The 21,297-nt window shown below is 39.8% G+C and overlaps 3 protein-coding genes across 5 annotated transcripts; 2 read left to right on the top strand and 1 right to left on the bottom strand.

The window, feature by feature from the left end:
- Nucleotides 1-13: 13 nt before the first annotated feature.
- Nucleotides 14-5,431, top strand: mto1 (mitochondrial tRNA translation optimization 1). Of its 2 annotated transcripts, none has more exons than XM_034559217.1 (13): nucleotides 14-295; nucleotides 1,232-1,434; nucleotides 1,522-1,721; nucleotides 1,837-1,954; nucleotides 2,562-2,860; nucleotides 2,987-3,099; nucleotides 3,188-3,378; nucleotides 3,483-3,613; nucleotides 4,056-4,260; nucleotides 4,350-4,521; nucleotides 4,638-4,747; nucleotides 4,917-5,074; nucleotides 5,177-5,347. In XM_034559217.1, exons 2-13 carry the CDS (start codon nucleotides 1,245-1,247, stop codon nucleotides 5,345-5,347), a joined length of 2,058 nt encoding a protein of 685 aa, XP_034415108.1. In that variant the 5' UTR covers nucleotides 14-295; nucleotides 1,232-1,244. The 2 variants fall into 2 exon arrangements, with proteins under 2 accessions (XP_034415108.1, XP_034415107.1); XM_034559216.1 differs by lacking the exon at nucleotides 14-295 and adding an exon at nucleotides 366-515 and having other exon boundaries at nucleotides 5,177-5,431.
- On the bottom strand, nucleotides 5,365-10,248 carry LOC117749024 (tectonic-3-like). 2 transcript variants are annotated; one of them, XM_034559220.1, is made up of 15 exons: nucleotides 10,228-10,247; nucleotides 9,646-9,922; nucleotides 8,839-8,953; nucleotides 8,658-8,755; nucleotides 8,378-8,490; nucleotides 8,162-8,270; nucleotides 7,710-7,822; nucleotides 7,583-7,621; nucleotides 7,127-7,201; nucleotides 6,903-7,022; nucleotides 6,717-6,815; nucleotides 6,509-6,612; nucleotides 6,191-6,338; nucleotides 5,938-6,072; nucleotides 5,365-5,824 (listed from the first exon to the last, which is right to left on the bottom strand). In XM_034559220.1, exons 1-15 carry the CDS (start codon nucleotides 10,240-10,242, stop codon nucleotides 5,582-5,584), a joined length of 1,803 nt encoding a protein of 600 aa, XP_034415111.1. In that variant the 5' UTR covers nucleotides 10,243-10,247; the 3' UTR covers nucleotides 5,365-5,581. The 2 variants fall into 2 exon arrangements, with proteins under 2 accessions (XP_034415111.1, XP_034415110.1); XM_034559219.1 differs by having other exon boundaries at nucleotides 9,646-10,248.
- A 5,055-nt stretch (nucleotides 10,249-15,303) lies between these two features.
- Nucleotides 15,304-20,835, top strand: sult1st6 (sulfotransferase family 1, cytosolic sulfotransferase 6). Its single transcript, XM_034559235.1, has 7 exons — nucleotides 15,304-15,995; nucleotides 17,032-17,160; nucleotides 18,014-18,111; nucleotides 18,290-18,416; nucleotides 19,567-19,661; nucleotides 19,729-19,909; nucleotides 20,485-20,835. The coding sequence occupies exons 1-7, from the start codon at nucleotides 15,809-15,811 to the stop codon at nucleotides 20,595-20,597; spliced, it is 930 nt and encodes a 309-aa protein (XP_034415126.1). The 5' UTR covers nucleotides 15,304-15,808; the 3' UTR covers nucleotides 20,598-20,835.
- Nucleotides 20,836-21,297: the final 462 nt, after the last annotated feature.

Here is a 21,297-nt window from a genome sequence, read left to right on the forward strand (position 1 = left end):
GTGCGCATTTGACCTACTAGTGAGCGCGCGTACGTGGAACGATGTGCGCATTGAATCGATACTTGATCGATACCTATTCATCTCCGTTATACACAAGAATGAGTGGTTTATACTGCACACGTGGCAGTCAGCAAACAAAATACAAATATTGTTTTGCAGACAACGTATTTCCTTGATATTTATGAATTCCGCCTTTTCGTGCCTATGCTGATGTTGCTTTCTTTATGTTTTTATTTGTTTTTTAAAATTTCATTCACGAATTCATCAACGACTTTAAAGGACAGCCAAAGTTGAGGTAAACCGACTTGCACTAGTAAAACAACGTTGTCTGTGCGCCTTTACACCAGTTATTACGACTGTAGGCTACAAACAGCATGGCCGCCTCCATTAACAGCGTTTGTGTTACATAGCAGGAGTTTTCTCAAGGATCTTCATCTTTCCTTGAATCTTGGTTTCTTCTGACATCATTCTGGTCATTTAACTTAAGACTGCCTTCGTCCTTTGTCAAAGAAGTTGTAAGTAGGCCATTATTTTATACTCGGAAGTGATTTGGTAGTTTCAATAAACCTGTACGTACAAATACAGAACTGTTAGGTTTATGTATGCCTACATATGAAACGATCAAAGTCAATCTGTTTCTGATCCGATATAAAGATACATGGAATTTGAACTCTAAAGAGTATTTACATGCTGTGATGTTTATAGATCTGATAGTTAAACACTTAACATAAATGAGGAGTATACAGTTTGGCCAGTGCTGTTTAGTGGAAAGTAACAATGCTATCATTTATTTTAAGTAAATCTATGCTTTTTTTAACGTCAAATAGTCACCCATAAGGACTTGAAAGGTGTTAGTATCGTCCTTCCTAGAGAACTATGGCTAAAATGCATTACAATAGATTTAAATAGTGACACGTTGTCATAAATTAAAACTAATTCAGATCAGTTTATATATTGAAATAATTGTTAAATGTCAGACCTGATGCAACACAAATGTAACACTTCACAAGGAACCATTTGAGCATGCACTGGTAAATCTTACCATGAATACCACTACCCTTTTTAATCTCTATTACACTTTGGTAACCATTGAAGCATGACTTACTTACTTCTGACAGAGTACAAGGAACTTCTATTTAACCAAAGATTAAAGTGGCGTTGCCCTCACTCTGTTGCTCCGATTAAAAAGTCACAATGTCCAGATTTCTGACCATCTAACCCTCACTTTCAGGTATGCATCCCACATGTTGACAAAGAAGCCTCCCGCTCTGCAGAGTTTCCTATCACTGGTTTCCAGACATTCCAGTCACCTTGTCCGACAGCAGTATGATGTCATTGTTGTGGGTGGGGGTCACGCCGGAACTGAGGCAGCGGCTGCAGCAGCCAGAGTGGGAGCGGAGACCCTCTTGGTATCACAGAAAATAGAAACCATTGGTGAGAGAACGAGACGGTTTGTTTTTTAAACGTTTTTTTTCTCTTTGTGCATTCTAGGTTTTAACTAAAATGTACTCCTTCTCTCAGGTGCCCTGTCCTGTAACCCATCTCTGGGAGGAGTAGGGAAGGGCCAGCTGGTGAAAGAGGTAGATGCTCTGGATGGGCTGTGTGGTCGAGCAGGAGACTGGGCTGGCATCCATTTCTCCATCTTGAATCGCAGAAAAGGCCCCGCTGTGTGGGGCCCGAGGGCCCAGCTGGACCGGCAGCGCTACCGTGAATTTATTCAGGTATCTCATATGCTGATATGGTTTAATTTTCCGTGTTTAGTATTACAGCTTTTTTGGTCTGTGAATGAGTTTAAATTGTTGTTAACTATGTTGCTGCCTGCTGTTTCTCATTCAGTCTGAGCTGCTGTCCACTCCCAGGCTGACGGTGTTGGAGGGCTCAGTGGAGGAGCTGTTTGTATCAGAACCAAACCCAGAGGAGCCTGGACACCACAGAGTCACTGGTATACGTTTGGGTAGGGGAACACATGTTCACCATAGCTATTTTATCCTATTTTGGGATTGAAGAAGTCTATCAGTTCTTGCAAATACTGGCTAGTTTATCTTTTCTTGTCTATTCGTCAGTTTAATAGGAAGCCAAGCTGTCTAGATTACACTACTCTACAAGTAGCTTAAAAAACTGAATTTGGTCTCAGAGAAACTTAAACAGCTGATGGCATATAGTGTATACTAAATGTATTATTACTGTGGACAAGTTTAATGTATTAACAGTGATTAATACATAATGGCAACCACTTACTAATTTAAATTGCTACATTATAATTTTTGTATATGTTTGATGTGTCATCAACACATTTAGTCTTGGCTTGCCACTTTTTTAAATCCTTACATTTTCATCATATATGTTATACTTTGTCTTCTTCAGCTTTCTTTAATATGCATTTTTCTTTCTCTATTAAATGATTGTACATGTACTAACTAAAATCAGACCGATTTTTCTGGAGAAGCTGGAGTTTGTTGTTTGACATTTGATCTCTTACAAATGTAGCAAACATTAAAATGCATCTCGAATCAGTTAACCTTTTTTTTCATGATTTTGCACCTCTTTTGTCAACTTCTCAGCAAATGGAAGCCACCCAATCTCAGCCAGCTCAGTGGTTCTTACTACTGGTACTTTCTTGTCTGGCTCCCTTTTCATGGGCCAAAGCAAGTCCCCAGGGGGGCGGATTGGAGACGCTCCATCGAGCGCTGGGCTATCCCACACACTGAGGGAGAGGCTGGGGCTAAGGACAGGCAGACTGAGGACTGGTACCCCTCCCAGGATTGTGAAGGATTCAGTAGACCTTTCCTTGGCTAACGTTCATCCCCCTGACAGCCATCCGACTCCATTCAGCTTCCTCAATACACACACACACTGCAAGGTAGAGTTTACATTACAAAGTGCAGTCCATAACATGTTTCTGTTTCATCGACAAAAGGCTTTCTAAATTATTTCCTTTTAGTTTTTTCAATTTCTACTTTTATTTTTGAACTAATAACTTCTTCAGCCTGAAGAGCAGCTGCCTTGTTACCTGACCTACACTACTCCTGGTGTAGAGAGAGTTGTGAGGGAGAGTCTGCATCTCAACTGTCACATACAGGAAGACGCCAAGGGTCCCAGGTACACACACACACACACACACATGCAACATTGTACACAGTGTGTTCTGAAACTCAAAAGTAATAACTCTAATCTTTGTATTTCACAGATACTGCCCCTCCATTGAGTCGCGAGTGCTTCGCTTCCCAGGCCGACGGCACCAGGTGTGGCTGGAGCCTGAGGGGGTGACCTCTGACATTTTGTACCCTCAGGGTCTGTCTATGACCATGCCCCCTGACGTGCAGCTCCGTCTTATCAGAGAAATTCCTGCCATGCACAGAGCTGAGATCCACACGCCAGGTGTGATCTGCTTAATAACAATCGATTTACAGTATATAGAAAAGTGAGTTACACTGATATGTTTGTATGCTCTGTGTTGCCTTAATGTTTCTTGTATTTTCCAGGTTATGGTGTTCAGTATGACTTTGTGTGCCCCACTCAGCTGAGCCCTGCCCTGCAGGTCAAAAGCACCCAGGGTCTATTTCTGGCCGGTCAGATTAATGGAACAACAGGGTACGAGGAGGCTGCTGCACAGGTAGCTGTATTTTTCTTTCCCCCATATTCAGCAATTCAAGGTTCAAACAAATATTGCTGGTCATACAAGATGCAGTGAGTCTTCTGCTTCTACTTCGCACTACAAACTCTAGACCCAAGAAAACTGGGCTCTGATGATTTCAAATGTCAGTTATTCAATTCCAAATCTTCTCTGTAACTGGAGTATTGTTAATACACAATTTTTAAGTAGTGGTGTTTGGCTGCTTTAACCTTCACATTGCAGCTGAATAGCAGGTGATGCAAATGTTATTTTCTAGGTGTAACAGAATGAGAAGCTTGTTGTCTTTCTGGTATTACTTGTATTTGCCGTTTGTATCCCTTGGAAGTAGCTTCCTCGTGGCAAATGTTTGTGTACAAATTGTGTACAAATTAGGACCTTGCAGCTTTACGCTCACACAAGTACTGTTGTTTGTGTCTGTCAGGGCCTGTGGGCGGGGGTGAACGCTGCCCGCTGCGCTCTCTCCAGGCCTACAGTGGCATTGTCTCGGACAGAGAGCTATATTGGTGTTCTCATTGATGATCTGGTGAGTCGAGGCGTTACAGAGCCCTACCGCATGTTCACCAGCCGGGCTGAGTTTCGAACCTCACTAAGGCCGGACAACGCTGACCTCCGTCTAACTCTGAAAGGTAGGCATAGTGTCAGGGACTTCATGGAGTGGTCCCACGATTTGTTCTACTTTCGAGTTTTTCTCCTTATGAACGTTTTCCTCTGCCAGGGTTTGAGGAGGTGGGATGTGTGTCCATTGTGCGCTACCAGGAGGCTGTGAGAGTTAGGGACAGTTTGCAGGATGCGCTGGCAACCCTTCAGGCTCTCGCTCTCTCCACCCAAAACTGGAGAAAAAAACTGCCCGACATGCGTATGAGTGAAGTCAAGAACAGCTTGCTGACGTGAGTGACAAATATGTGGAATCACCACTGCAATGGTCCAAATGTGTCCAGCTCATCTCAAGATTCAGTTAAAAGTGGTCGACCTTTGGTCCTGACTGTTTTGGCTTCTTTTTCAGTGGTATGGACGTGCTGCGGTACAACGATGTGTCCTTTGAAATGTTGGCATCTGCCTTCCCAGAGTGCCTTTCACATCACATGGAATTCTCACAAAGACTCAAGATAGAAGGTACAAAATCAGATTTGGGCATTTTGAGGCAGTGCAGAAGGATAACTGAGTCATGAAGACAAGGTTCCACTTCTCTGTTCCCTCAAAATGTTGCTTTGATATTGTTTTATTTTAAGCTACCATAACATAGTTCATTCCTTCTCAATAAAACATTGCTCCTGTTATTTAGCTGTGTACAGGCCTCACTGTAACCTACAGAAGAAAGAAATTGAGAGAATTCAGAAGGAGGAGAACATGTCTCTCCCACAGGACATAAACTATTTAACTCTGCCGGTGTCTCTGTCTCATGAAGTCAGAGAGATTTTGGACAGAGTTCGACCCACCACTGTGAGTATAAAGTATTTGTTGCTTACGAATAACATTGTGTTATTTTAGACTCTTGGCTAAATTAAAGATTGATATGAAACTAATGCCACGCTTTTCCTCTAGCTGGGTGCTGCTACTCGTTTGCAAGGAATGACTCCAGCTGCAATCATCCATCTTTTCAACTACGTACGCCGCACAGGACAAAAAGAGAGGAGATCACACAGAAACAAACCAGACCAAAGGGAAGAGAGGAAAGCGGAGCCAGCTGCAAGAAATGCATCTTTACCTCAGTGATATGATGACTCATACAATGTCTTGTAAAAATGTATGTATTTCTGAAAATGTACAGAAGAAGAATAAATTAAGGTATTTGTTTTACTTATGGAAAGATACCTCTTTCTATTGTAAAAAAGCATTACAAAATCAAATGACATAGTAAACCATCAACATCTTTATATACATGTCTTTCCTCAAGATAAGAAGCCCTCAAAACTTCGAAAGCTCCCTAACTCCTAAGTCCATCGTTAGCTATGTGAAGAATTCTAATCCTGTTAGTAACATTACTGTGAACAGCGTTAAACTCCATGTGACCTTCTCAGTGACACTGCCGTTGATGACAATGTGCCCATCCAGCTCAGCAGTGCCTCGAGTGAAGAAACCAAATGGAAACTTCCAGTCCGACTGAGGCGAGCCTCTGGGGGGTTCTGGGTAAACTGTAGTGTCGACAAACGTCACCTCAGTGGTTAGAGAAATAGGGGACGACGTAGGACACTGAAAAGAGAGGAGAGTATTTGGACATTTTCATAGAGGTGAAACAATGAGTGTTGCACAGATAAGAATTTCTGATGCTGGCCTCACAGTGAGAAAGTACATTATGTGCCTACCTTCACATTTTGACACTGGAATAGGTATTTGGCCCCCAGGATGTAGTTCTGAGGAAGGTCTAAGAGACCCTGGCGGGCCCACAGTATTCGGATAGAGAGAGAGTTGGGGAGGATGCAGCCCGATTCACATGTTTGCTGTGAGAGAAACAAGTCACTTTGAATAGAATAACAAGTGTATGAATTCAAACCAGAGGGACACAAGTTTCAGATAATTCTAAAAGCATAACACTCAAAGTGCTTGACTCAGCTGTACCTGCAGGCTGGCAGGACATTCCTGTGTTATGACTCTCGTCCACTCCGGTTGGGAACCGGAGTTCATGGCAATCACATCAGGGGTAGCAAGACCCTGCAGGATTCCGTACATCTGGGACTGCAGCTCTGAGCAGTCACTAGATGGAGAACTAAACAGCACACAGAAAGTGAAATGACATGTGAAAGATTGAATAAAACTCCCCATTGCATCATTATCATTTTTAATACTGGGACCCGTTTTCAGCAACTCCACCACTCTTCCTGTAAGGAATATCAGTTATAACTATGTGATACAGGCGAAGCAAGATAGCGTACTCACCTGAATGTGCAGCCAGTGACGATGTTGTGTGCGAAGAGGATGGGTGCTCGTCTCCGGGGGTCAAAGGAACACATCAGACTCGGTGACACCCCCAGTGTGTTCAGCTAACTCACTGTCAAAGAACCATGGTGCTTGATTGACGCAAAGCTAGCTGGATAACTAAAACAATAACTTTAAGAGAAGTTCATGATGTTGTTTGTAAGGATACAGGCTTCAATTCTCCATTAAAGCTACCAATGACAGGGGATCCCACTTTCAATCCGACAGCAGGGATTGGACCTCCTGAAGTTGTTCTCGGTGTTGCCAGCTGGGAGAGAAAAATAGTATTTATCTTAATGATTGAATCCATACAGGGGTTCATTTAGTGATGACATCTGTTGCTTTAACATGCTACCTGAAACTGTACAGAGTGTGTCTGCAACAGCAACTGATTTGGATCCACATCAGCTATGACTACATTCAATGTTACATATGTGAGTTCCCCTTTGCCTGTGTATCCTACGACAAACTCCACCTATGGGAGAATCAGGAAAAGGATAACTTAGTTTGACAAATTTGTGATTTAGGAAACAATTGTGAGGGCAATAAAATAATAATAAAAATGTGTCATCTACTCACATTTGTCACCACATTGATACATGAGTTGTTTTGTTCACTTGGTGCAGGCCAGTCAGCTAGTGGAGTAACTGGGATCTGAAACAAGAGTCAGTACAGCGCCTTACTTTGGAAGAAAAAACATGTCTTTAAATGGCATTTAATCTTTATTATATAAAGATAAAATAAGTATTTTAATGCACACACTGTTCCACAAAGGCTGCTAACTTTTTTTAAATATAAACAACACCTAACAAGTTAATTATTTACAATACAAACTCTGTATTTTTGTAGATAAAGTATAAGGGATGCTGTTAAATTCTAAGACTTGTGCTTTACGACATGCAGGAGAAAACCCTGAACGCCATCGTTGGCAGCTGAAATCGTAGGCCGACTGATGATAAACTTGGGCAGAGGCTGTGAAGTGCAAAATGAAAGTGTTCCTGCTAATACCATGTATGGCTTTAAGCTATAACTTACCAGAAAGTCTGACACTTGTGCCGTCTCAACTATTGGAATCTGTAATAACAATATTGATGTTAGCCTATCTGCTGTGAGATTCTCATCAGTATTTTTGTTTAACATAAAAGCATGCAGACTTGATGACCTTGATCAGGTTCATATCAGAGAAGTAGGAACGGGCGTTCAAATTTGGATCTGTGGTGCACGACTGAGGAGTCAACATGCGGGTACAAGACAGAGACGCAGACCTCAAGAACTCTGCAAGTGAAGGAAAACAGAGTTACAATGGTTAATATGGTGGTGATATACAAGTGCAATATACTACACATAGAGTGTAGCAATGTAATGACTTTTTAGGCATATGGTGTATTTCTCACAAAAACACAACACAAATACACAAAAGAGAAAAGTCTTATTTTGTATGTGGTGCACTGAGAGAGTGACATGAGAAAGATATTGCTCATTCTTCAAGAGGAAGTGCCTGACCATACACAAATGTGTAACAGAGATGGCATCGAAAGTAAAAAATATTGGGGAATCTCTGCTACACCGTGATACGCAACTGCTTCACATTCTTTTTATTTGGTGTAAACTTACTTGCAGGGTTGCTGTTCATACAGAATGCAGCAGCAGTTCCTGGAGATGGCTGACGAAGGAGACCCCACACGGTCGAGTTGGAGAAATATGTCTGGATGACATCATCTACCTACAAAAATTAGTCTTTTACGCATTTCATTTACTAAAGATATACTCTACAATTTCGTTTTAAAAACATATCACTTTTAATACTTTATAAACAATATTGCAGTTTACCCTGTAGAAGGCTCTGCTGTGGCGGATGCTTGTAGGTGCTGGTGGTGAGAAGTGGTACGAGTCCCCTAAAGCTGGATACTGCGGTGGAGCTGGGAGGGACTGGGGTGCACTATCTGTTGGGGGATGCAGATTTATAACTGCATTAGTTGGGAATACGTTTATGTTTCTCATTGTTAGCTCTTACATAATTAGTTGTAACATAATCAGTGATTTCCCTGGTGACAGCACTGATGATTGTTAATTCATTTGAATATAATATATTCTTATTACTTCTACTTACTCTCAGGCCTGACACAATACAAGGAGTCAGTCACAGTGACAAGAGACGAATCCACATTAGCCATGAACATTAGCCATTTCTCAATGCAAACTCCTGATCTGTAAAATAAAACCCCAAAATTATTGTAAATACTAAACTGCTTTATGTACTATATACTTTAGAGCATGTGCAGCAGACTTACATGGCTTTCTGTGGACATCTGGTGAAGACAGTACTCAAGTTTGCAATGCCACAATCAACTGTGTCGCAGCAGCAGCCGATGTCACAGAAACCAGGCGTTAAATCACAGAGACAACCTGGAAAACAATAGAAAAGACTTGTGTTAGTCAGTCAGGACAACTTCCACCTTCAGCTTTGTGTAAAATTACAGAATGTTAACAGGTTCACTGGTTTAACAAGAGTAAGATAGAAAACAGTGGATACACTGCCAGTCAGATAATTTAGAATCGTAAGCTATGTCACCACATTTACTGGACATACACTATAGTTGTAAAAAGTGAATTCAACAATGTTTGTGACCATTGACTTTATTGAAAATAATTTGGATTTATTGTTCTGCATGCCCACTTCTTTATAAAAATACATGTATTTGTTCCTTGTTGGCACATTTAAAAAAAACGATTGTTTGTAATCAATGCAAAAATTGTATAACCATACAAAACCCAATAAAGACAGTTTTAGAAAAAAGTAAAGGACTTATATCTAACTGGAAATAGTCAGGATGTTGAAAATGTACACTTTAATAAATACTCAAAGCTGACAAATACAAGATTGTTTTATAGACACATTGTTACAAAAGTACTGTGGCTTCCATTACTAGGGGGACCCTGAAATACAGATCAAAGGGTTGGGCATGCATAGAGCTACACAAATTTGATGGATCATATAGAACCTATGTTTATATAAAGCTTCAAAATGTTTGCCAAAGAAACAAAAGACTGCTGCAGAGTGGAAACATAACATGAGAAATACAGGACACCTTAATTACCCTCTAAAGTCAACAGAGGCTGGACGGTGGATGCAGGGGGCTCCTCGGTGAAGACAGTCGGAGCTTCGGACACAGCCAGCGTCGTGGTTGCCATTGAGTCCATAGTGGAGTCCAGAGTGGAGTCCGGGGTAGAGTCCAGGGTGACCGCCTCACTGGTGCCGACACTGGTGCCGTCCAGGGCCGCTGTGCCACCCGGAGCAGGGGTTGCTGATCTGAAAGGCTCCCCATCAACAGTGCTGGGAGTGACGGTTGAAGTGACCCCTGAATCTGTGGCTGCCTGAACCAAACGTCCACACAAGACGATACATATCTGAAAGGAACAATACCACTGGAGGGAATTCATTTCCTCAAAGATACATGATGGATACAATATGTGTAGCTAGCTAGCTGAGATAGCAAGCTCAACACTTAACGTGAGCTTGGCTGCAATCGTTTCTTTCCACGTCGCTCGTTGCAACTTCACGTCCATGAATGCAACTCAGAACACGTTTTCCCATTGATGCATTTCGCTATAACACTAAACATGAGTAAACACTAAACTCGAGACATAAACACACCGAAGAGCAAGCTTCTTTTGGTTACCAAGGAAGTTGTCATATCGACTTCCGGTTCGAAGATAAGACTACCGTAAAGCCCATCAACGAGAAGATGTTTCACGACACCAGAAGCAACGCATGTTTTTCATGCACTGGTCAATTTAGAGATTTTGAGCTATTTAACTACTATAACATGTCACATTCAAAATACAGATTTTACGTTTTTATTGTAGATTTCACCCAATTCACCAACTGTCTGCCTAAGACATGCAGCATTAGCATATTTAAACGTACAATTCAAGAAAACTTATTAATAATAAAAACAAAAAATGTCTTAATGTAAGTAATCAACTAGGAAAGTGTAATGGCGATATCTATTCGTTCATTTATTTCACCCTATTCCCCTGTAGTATATATTGTATATAGTTTTTTTTCCTGCAGGGTTGAATTCATCATTCATATCCTAATTTAATATATTTTTTAAATCACTGTTTACAGTATTTTCTGATTCATCGAGTGATAAGCACAGTCATCCAAAATCCACTTTGTAAAAACCTTTGGCTGGATGTCAACTAAATTAAGCAACAATTTGTATCATGGCTTTCTTTATCCAGTGTTAAGATTTCTGTTCTGAAAAGATATGCCTAATTTGCATATTAAACATAAATTAAACAATGTCAACATAATTTTAAAAAATATGCAAAGAATATAATCAACTGGAGGTTATGGTGGTACATTAGTTAAGATGTTTACCTATATCATATTACAGTTGTGCATGTAACCATTCAGCAATGGTGTCTGGGGTTATGCTTACATACAAGCCATTGCATTTACTAGCTTTTGACTTTGTACAATATTCCAAAATACATAGACTGTAAATTTGACTTTATCTGAGGTAATGGTTGAGTTGAGCTGTTTCCACTTCACTACCCTATATTTCCCCCCAGGGACTTGTCCCCATAATGTCAACTTAAAATGCAATGTATGTACTCTAGCTTTTGCTAAAACTCCTTAGATATGTTGTGCTTTTCAATATGCATCTATCAACAAGGTGTGACATGTCAGGACTTACAAAACAGTTTCATACAAATGGGGGAGCTAGCTGCAATGAGCTCCAAAATGGCCAACTTCAGTTACTTTAGTTAAGTTTAGTATGCAAATGAAGAAATTGCTCCAAAAGAAATTAGTCAAAGCAGTTATTAACTAATTAGGTCATACAGTTATTTAGCTGAATATGCTTTTCTGATGCCTCCTGTGTCTGAATTGTACAGAATTATACGGTGTTTGTGTCACAGTTGAAGCCTGCACAAATCAGGAAAATTGGTGAAGGAAAAGCAGTGCCCCTGTGTGGTCAGTGTACAACCACAATGGTATTGGTCATGTGAATAGAAGTGTGTTTCTGTATCTCCGTCCCTTTACTTAAATATATGTAATGGGGAAAGTGGTAAGCCCGAGCGTTATCGAGTATCAATCACAGTACACTGCCAACAGCAAATGTCTCATCAGATTACCTGCTCTCTGTGTTGTTTGTGTAAATCCTGCCTTCATTTCTCCTACCTGATCATGTAAAAAGGTTAAACATGGCACATGATGCCATAAAGACAACTGGTGAGCTACTTCTACTTCTAATTGTATGAGCCTGAACCAGGACCCTGGGAAGACTACGTGTTCAGCAAAGGAGAGTGTAAGTAGATTAAATCACATTCCTGGCCTTCAATCAAACAGATTATTATTATGTATAGTTTCTTAAAAATAATACGCAGTTTTTGGGATCCATGACTTCAAATAAGCAGATTTCTTGATCTCACCGTTTTTCCTCTTGAGATACTTAGAAAGCTTCAGTGGCCATGAGCTTAATAGTACCCTGCAAGGCTGCTGACTGCAGTGAATGCCAATAAGAGGATAACAAAATATTCCTTAATATAATCTTTGGCTCTGTTCCTGCTCATTTGTGATGTGAGCCCTTTGCAAATTGTTACTTTGTACCCTTTTTAGATAACTGATCACATCTAAACGTGCCATTTAAATATAGATCCTGTACTTATTCTTACTCACAAACTTAAAACTAAAGGCTATTTGTTACCTTTGTAATGTTTAAGATGTATCTTAAATTAAAGAAAGAAAAAATATTGTACAAAATATCATTGGACATGAAGAATAAATAAGAAATGCAACTATAGAGAGGGAAAATGTGGTAAACATCCCATGCTCAAATCAAACAGAAGAAGGCTAAAACTAACATGAATTATTGCTTTTGCTAGACATTCCCCTGCAAGTCCCCTCATCTTTCAAACTCCTTGCTCACAGTTTAAAATGCAGGTTTCCTGACAAATATTTGAGCAAATTTGTCTGTTTATTTTTCAGCTTTATACAGTTTGCATTTGGCTGAATAGGGAACCTTTTCCAGCTGCCCTCTGGTGGTTGCATGTCAACTATAAAGAGCTTTCAATATCTCTATTGAATAGGTTATGAACACATGATGCATTCTGAGATTTACAATGTGTATTACTGTAAACAGACCTGGCTGTCAGTGAGCTTCACAGGATGAGCAGTGTGTTGGAGACTGTGACTTGTTCCCTTTGCTTCTGTTGTGATTGTGGAAAACAAACAAACACGGCCCAGACCTCCAGTACATTCACCATTACTTTATGTCTTGACCTTTAATGCTTCCATACGGTTATTTGAAAAATGGCTCTCATTTGACTGCTGTTGTGTTTCCTGAAATACTCGGGTTGAGCTGCATATCAGCCGAGAGGGACAACAATTGAGCTCCCAGATGTGAACGTGTGGAAAGTGTTGAGCTAAGAAAAGATACCGGAGGACGTTTGGAGTTGACTTCAAAACAAAGTGGATTTATTCAGCATTCAGCAAGCAAAATCAATACGTGTACACGGGTCTGTAGGATGTGGCTCTTCTTTAGCACAGTGTTCCTCAACAGACTGAATCTCTAAGAGCTAACAGCAGGTTATACAGTCTCTAAGAGCATTTGTGATTTGACTAAAAAGTTGGAGGAGTCTCGTGGTTTAGACTTTGAGGTCCTCTAGTGGGAGCACAGGGTGGTCCCATCCTCGCACGATTCTTTGTTCACTGTTAGGGCCATACCTTAACTGTTTCTTAAACTGTGGGGGGTCAGTTCTGTTTTGTACATATTGTTGCATATTCTATACTTTTCCAGCTCGGGGACAGATTTTGTTGTCTTCACCTCGCAGAGGTTACTCTTGGGGTTTGGGTTCCAATATGGATGCCACTTTGTACCTAAAAGGGCAGCAATCGTTGGACCAAGTTCAGGGGTTGTTTTAACAACTGTTTTAATTATCAACAAAACACAGATTTAAATCAGAAGAAGCATCCATCACGGATTCAACCTTCATCTTAATAAGTCATGTAAACACACATGTTGGCCTTTGTTGTCCATACAAGAGACGGCTTTCTTGAATCTGCTTTGATCTCATAGAAAAATTTGTGAAAACTCAAATTTATATTAAATGCAATTTTTCAAAACCAACTGTCTGAAGATGAATATCCTCAGTAAAGGCAATGCTTTACAAATGATATAACTGAATATGAAAATGAAGTGCAAAGGAAATAAATGTACATGAAAACATCTAACAACTCATCCTCTCAACTTACTTTTATTATTCAAGGATTTTTCTTCATATATTTCTTTGTGTGCTGCTATCTCCCAGGCCTGTAATTATTGCTTGTAAAAAAAAAGGTCATCGTGACACTGTAAAAGATTCACAGAGAGCATGCCCTTACAGCAGTGGGCCCAGTCTATTGCTTACTAACATCTTTGTATAATATGTATCTGGTTCCTTTTTTAAAGATAGTAATCACATGAAGCAAAACATAATTTAGAATGAATTTCATGATGGCATTTTGCCCAATACATTTTTTTTCATGTCACTTTTCATCACAGCGACGTCGCCGCCCTCCTTTCAGCCAATCACAAGCAACTTGCCTCTCGCAATGTATCCTCATATTCGTATGAAATCTAAAGAAAGAGTAACTCCTCATGAGGCAACACAACTACTTGGTTAGGTTTAAGAAAAGATAGCAAAATACTTGTTCATGTTTTGGCAACAAAGCAACTTACTTAGGAAAACGATAACTACGGAAGTGTTGTTACCTAAAAACAAGCTACTTGACCAAATCAATGTTGACTAGTCGTTTTCACACGAACATCGGCCTCCTGGTTGGCTGGTTGGTTTTATCTAGCCAGTTGGCTGCCAAGGAAACACTGAATCAGCCAACTAGAGGCTACATGTTGGTAAACTCTTAATGCTGTAAACCTGCTTTTTGTGTTGTAACTTCGAACACACAGTGTCTGTGTATGTTTTGAACATTCAGACCTTTGTCAGGCAAAAGCACAAAAACACAAGATAAACACGTCAGTCTCCTCTTGTTATGCAAAAGCTCTACGTAACATCCCGTCTGCAAGTCTAGTTCCACTTCTTCCTCTTTCTGAGTCAAAACTGTTAGGTTGCAGCTCTGTCCGGAAACCTGCATTCACATGACGTTGCGGTGAAGCGACCTCATGTGAATACATAAAGGAAATGTCCATGAGATCTGACATTATTTTCTATTTCATACACTCCCCTTCAAATAATGTGTTTATTCTAATCATTAGATTGTTAACTTTCTTCATCTTTATAAGTACGTATTTCTAACTGTCATTTAATGTAGGGCAGAATTCAAGTGTCAGGTTGCTTTAAACTTGAGATGAATTCTTATGAGGTTCTGCACTTAAAAAGACAGGACTCAAGATCCTTGGGAACTTTGAGAAAACCAGCTCAGCGTGACAGTTGCTTTTCAGTGCAAATATTGTTTCTACTTTCAGCAGGATATTGCGTGTGGAACTCCTGGAATGTGTATTCTCAACTCGAGCTGTCCAGCTGCATGGAAAATGTTTCTGTAGAAGTTGCAAGCTTGCTAAGAAGGGGCCAACCTTAGTCAAGCTATCTTTTACTTCTATTTTTCAGCTGAAGACTGTCAACATGTTTCTCATAAAAGGTTTTAAAAAAGCAGACACAAATTCAAGCCCCATCAGATTAACTGTTCAAACAATCTTTTGCTGTGTAGCGCTCTTGTAAGACCCTCCCTTGTCCCTTCCTCAAATTACAGAGCAAGCAGTTTAAACATTGTGAGGAAATGTGGACTTCATACGTAACTGGGAATGTTACGTAAGGGCACTTATAGGTCTGCCCGTGTGAGTTCCAGTGATTGCAGACAAACAAGAACTTGCTAGACAGCTAGCTTACAAAGAGAGAAAGAGGGTGAAAAGAAACACATTTAGAGTGACTGAAGCATTTAGGCTTCAGCTTGTGCTTCAGGAGGATTCCTTTTTTACATGTTGGAGAGGATCGAGGCTGGAAACCAGAAGACATCAAGAGGACCAAAACAATACATTCAATACTAATCAAGCAGGAAGCGACTTGCAGACAGTTGGGAATTTATTGGTGTATAAAAGCAATTCAACCGGGAAGGTTAGACAACGGACCAAAGCTCAACTGGGAGAGGAGCTGCTGAAGACGGGACCTCAGAAAGGAACCATCCTACCTATTTTAAAAACGTTGGCTGCTGGTTCTCCGTCTCCTCGGCTAACACAACTTTTGACAGTGTCAGTCATGTCGGAGGAAGAAGAGTTGTCCTACAGTGAAGCCATTGAGAAGGCAGGCGCCTCCATCTCTCGCTTTCCTCTCATCCCAGTCAGAGGAGTTCCTCTCATGTCCTACATTGCCAACAACTGGGACTCCATCTGGGCTTTCCGCCCTGACCCCTCAGACCTCCTCATCGCCACCTACCCCAAAGCAGGTACTTTAGTTCAGGTCTAAATGGGTTATCAGTTGTATTGCTATTGACATAGTTGGCACCAGTGGTGAAAAGTTTGAGTATTACTTGAGTATTTACATTGTATTGCAATTTTATACTTCTAATCATCCATATATGAGAGGAAACTATCATACAATATGTTGCATTATTTTCAATGCTTTTACCACACTATGGAGTACTTTTATAGTGTGGTATTGCTACTTTTACTTAATTAAAGGATCTAAGTACTTCTTCAACTGCTAAAATAAGCTATTTATAACATATGTATACATAATATGATGAGCCTCTCTTGGAGGTTTGGGGAGTAATTAGTTCTTGTAGGTACGGAGGTGCATGTCCATTTATGCATTTATTTGTGAGTAGTAGGACTTTGTAGTCAATCCGGAATGAGACAGGGAGCCAGTAGAGTGAGTGGGTGTTATGTGCTCATATTTCCGGAATCTCATCAGGATCCTGGCAGCGCTGTTTTGAATGTATTGTAGTTTCTGGATGTTCTTGCCAGTGATCCCATTGAAGAGGGAATTACAGTAGTCCGTCTAGAGGCGATAAAGGCGTGGACGAGCTTCTCTGCATCTGACATGGTTAAAGTGGGGCGGAGTTTGGAGATGTTTTTAAGATGATAAAAGGAGGTTTTACAGAGGTATTTTATATGGTCATTAAAGGTCAGGTGAGGATCAAACCTAACTCCCAGATTAGTGACTGTGAAGGAGAGGGGTATGACCTGACTGTAACCACTCTACAGCGAGGGTTAACATTCAAATTGATATGAAGTGGAACCAAATTTCTCTAAAATCCAAATTGTTGTCCTTTCAAGGTGGTAATTTCTGTGAAATTGTCACATACAAGGCGTGAGTCAATGTTTTGTTTGCTTTGTTTTTAACTTGAGTCAATGTGATGGTTATTTTGGTGTGGGTATAAGATGGGATTTATCCTCAAACCAGTGTGGTTCAATACATAGAAAGTAACCTATGCATTCAACCCAGTATTCCCAGTATTGATTTGTATTTTTGGACATAAGGGACCACATGGACCCAGGAGATAGTTGACCTGCTTTTTCACAACGGAGATGCTGAGGCCTGCAAGCGAGCTCCAACACCCGTCCGCAGTCCTTTCCTAGAGATCTTCTCCCCACCACCCATCCCCTCAGGTGTGTATTTAGGTTGCTATGTTTGTACATGTGTGATTGTGTCGACCAATTAAAACCGTCTTCAAGTTTGTGTCCACTTTTTCTAAAACTTAAGACATTATTTTCCAAATACATCCTTCAACTAGGTCTAACATTCAGAACCCTTCACATATTCCTCAGTGCCAACAATACCCAAACTGCTCAAAATATTTAAACATGTACAGACATGCAGTTGTACAAACACTTTGGTACTCCCTCCTGAGTTGGTTAGTTATCTTGCTAGATGCTTGACTATGGAAGCTAGTTACTTCTTTAATTGTTTGTTTGGTGCTGGTCAGTGAATAAGAAATAGAAGTTGTGCAGTGCAGACTTGCTAATAAAATGATATCTGGGAGCAATTTCTGGCCCTCGACTGTTCACCCCTTGATCTCATATGCCAACTGTGTGTCCTGAATGCAAATGCTCACTTCCTGTCTTTTGTTTCAATCTGAGATTACATTCAGATTCAAGTTACTTTTACGCTTTTTTTCTCTACTATTTACATCCAATTAAAACACTGCGTTTGCTTATTGTATAAAGGGCTTCCATTTTATTGACTTACTTAAGTAAAGTTTGATGAGATCTAACTTTCATCAACAAAAACAAGGAAAATAAACATTTCCCAAAATGTTGATGTATGGCATTAATCAAACATTACAAAACAATGAGATGAAATAGGCAAAGAGAAAGTTGGATGGTATGTACAATAGCTTTAAGTCAGTTGGTATATTTATCTATGTGGGACTCACATCACATTGCATCTGAGATAGAGTGTAAGAAAAGTGAGTTTGAACTTTCATACGTACATATCCTTTTCCCTGAACTAATGTCTCAGGTCTTGATCATATGAAAACCATGGATCCTCCAAGGATTATCAAGACACATCTTCCTTTTCAGTTGGTGCCGACAGGATTTTGGGAAAACAAGTGCAAGGTAAGACTCAAACTGTCAGAGTCAACTGAGAGCAAAGTCCGACAGGGAATTGTTTGTGAATGTGAAAGAGTAAATGTTTCATGATGCAGTGCACACACATTTCCTGAAACCGCTTCATTAGGTCACTCATTGTTGTTGTCAATCCCTTTTTAAATAAGATGCCTCATTGTGTTTAAAGGTTATCTACGTGGCACGCAATGCCAAAGACAACCTGGTGAGCTACTTCTACTTTGATTGTATGAATCTGACCCAGCCTGAGCCAGGCCCCTGGGAAGGCTACCTCCCAAAGTTCATGCGTGGAGAGTGTAAGTAGATTAAATCACATTCCTGAGTGTCGTCTTACCTTTACTGAAACCGGTTATTTCTGTTTGCACAAAACTTCTATCTGAACAAGTAAATAAGCCCACTCATATTTACCCACTCCAGCCAGGAGTGCTTCTGTATTTTAACACATTTAGGTATAACAAAGTGTTTGGTGACACGATCGATGACGCCTGAGAATACGTTTCATAGCCTCGCTTGTGTTCCCCGTGAGAGGGAAGGTGTTATGCCTCAATGGCCATGACAGGATTAGCAGCACCCTGAGGCAGCAGAGTGAAGCTTATGCCAATCAGAACAAAATGTTCCTTCAGATCTGCAAAAGAATGTATACTGATGTATTTTTATACTTAATCCATTCAGCTTTTGGTAAAGTTGACACCCCCTTTTTTGCAAATTGTCATGTTTTGAATATGTCAAACTGTTAATATCTACCAAATCCACTTTTTATTGAAGCAATTTTAATTGTACTAATGACTAAGTGTGCTTTACAGATCAGTTGCAATAAATAAATAATAAACAGTGTTTAACCAGACACAGGTTTGACTTTTTCTGCTCTTTAATTTATCAGGAAGATTACTCCAAAAAACTATTAGACCACTTACCTTCTGGGAAAAGGCTACTAGAACTTAATTATATTCATTAGCAACTCACTTACTTACTACGGCCTTGTGGGACATTTGTAAAACAAAAACACACTTATTGATAACTTTCTTAAGTGTCTTTATTCAATATTTGTATGTTAACAATGGACAGTATGACCACAGGTGCCGTTCATAGTCGTGAACCTACAGAGAGTAATTACAGAATCAGATAACAGCTAAAGTTATTAACTAGTCTGCACTTGTAAGTGTTTTTTATAAAGATTATTGCAAAGATACATCAAGCCAGCAGTGGTAAATATAATCAGGTTGATAATAAATGGACTTTGGCTCTGTCCCAGAAAGTAAGTTGATTAACTGTTCATCTGTGATTAAAGAGCTTACTCACAACTTTGCAACCCAAAAGTCAATGCACTATAATTAATCTATGAAGTAAATGTATTAACATTATTAAAACATTGTTTGCAACTTAAGTTGTACATAAACCTCTTACTGAATGGGAGTAATAATACATGAAATAATTCTGTTTCTGCAGTATCGTGGGGCTCCTGGTATGACCATGTGAAAGGTTACTGGATGGAGAGAGAGAAGAAGAACATCCTGTACCTCTTCTACGAGGACATGAAAGAGGTACAGAGAACAAATGGACTCAGTACTATCATGTTGTACAACATACTCTTACCCTCTTATCCCCCAGAATCCTCGGCGTGAGGTGGAGCGCATCATGAGGTACCTGGACTTATCCGTCTCTGAAGAGGTCATCAGCCGGATTGTGGAGCTCACTTCCTTTAAGAACATGAAGGAGAACCCGATGGCAAACTACTCCTGTATCCCAAAACCAGTTTTTGATCAGTCCATCTCTCCCTTCATGAGAAAAGGTGCATCAGTCTGCTGCTAGTCTTGTTCAGAAGCACAATATTGATTACAAATAATAAGAAAATGAGCAGGGAATGTACCAATTCCAAACAAATCATCAGTAAAGGCTCCACGTAGACAGGATGCATTAGTGTCATTGCATTGTCACTTCTTGTCTTCATTCTGTACTTCACATTGCACAATCTAGTGGCGCCGCCTAGAGGTTCCTGGATGTATTGCCGTTGCTTCTGTTCATTAATTATTTTTGAATATGAGAACTTTATGTCCAATATAGCTAACATTACCAGTTGAATAATTGTTTGGTCTATTTGGAGCAAATTAATTGAAAATATTATTGTTTTTCTTTATCCCGTAGTGTAGTAATTTGACTTTCTTTAAGTTTTGGACTATTTGAAGATAATAATTGGCAGACTAATCAATAAAAAGAAGAATCTTTGTAGCCCTATTGTTTAAAAAAAATGTTGCTTTTAGGGGAAATAAATTGAGAACTTGCTTCTCAGTTATTTTCTAACTGCAGCATATATAGTGATTGATTTATATATCTAACACTGTTGTGCTGCCTTTTATCTCTTTACAGGTGAAGTAGGTGATTGGAGGAACCATTTCACACCCCAGCAATCAGAGATGTTCGATCAAGATTATGAAAAACAAATGAAGGATGTCAACATACCATTTAGAGACAATATCTAACGTATTTTTCCAAACTGATCTTCAAACCAAAGACAGATGAGCTGACTCTGTGCAGCAGTCAGAGGGCAGAAATACTGTCAGAAAATTTGACACAAGCTAAATACCAAAACCAAAAATGAAACAAACATTTGTTTGAGCCTGTTTATGTTAAACATTGTAATCACTGCGCCTCCTGATGTGTAGGAAAATCATCTAATGTATGCTTAAAGGAGCAATAAAAATGTTCTCCACAATATAAGTACATGAGTTTGTAATCATCATTTTATTGCAGCTTATCACGTAAACAATATATAAGACCACAAGTGTTGTGACTAAGTAGACATGCCCATTTTACGTCATGAGACCTCCAACAGAGTCTGCTGACTGCATGGAGCCTATAGAGTGCTGGCACCTGGAGGCATGAAGTTGTTCTGCCCATATGAAGTCATTTTGCAACCCTACACCACATTGTACAAAGCCCAGCCTAAGAAGGGAGGCCGCACGAGACACGAGCAACAAAGACTAGAATAAAAGAAATGAGCTGGAAAGTCAATCACATGAAAATGGACAGAGGACACAAAAACACAACAGCTGAGAATATCCAAGTTTAACAAAAAAAATCACTTTTAATACATACTTTATTTCTGAGAATAAAATCTTAAATATTTGAATACTTTATCTGAGGGGATACTTCCCTTCATTTGAGTCAAATCGTCTTTCT

This window comes from Cyclopterus lumpus, chromosome 19 (assembly GCF_009769545.1).
Source record: "Cyclopterus lumpus isolate fCycLum1 chromosome 19, fCycLum1.pri, whole genome shotgun sequence".
Taxonomy (NCBI): domain Eukaryota; kingdom Metazoa; phylum Chordata; class Actinopteri; order Perciformes; family Cyclopteridae; genus Cyclopterus; species Cyclopterus lumpus.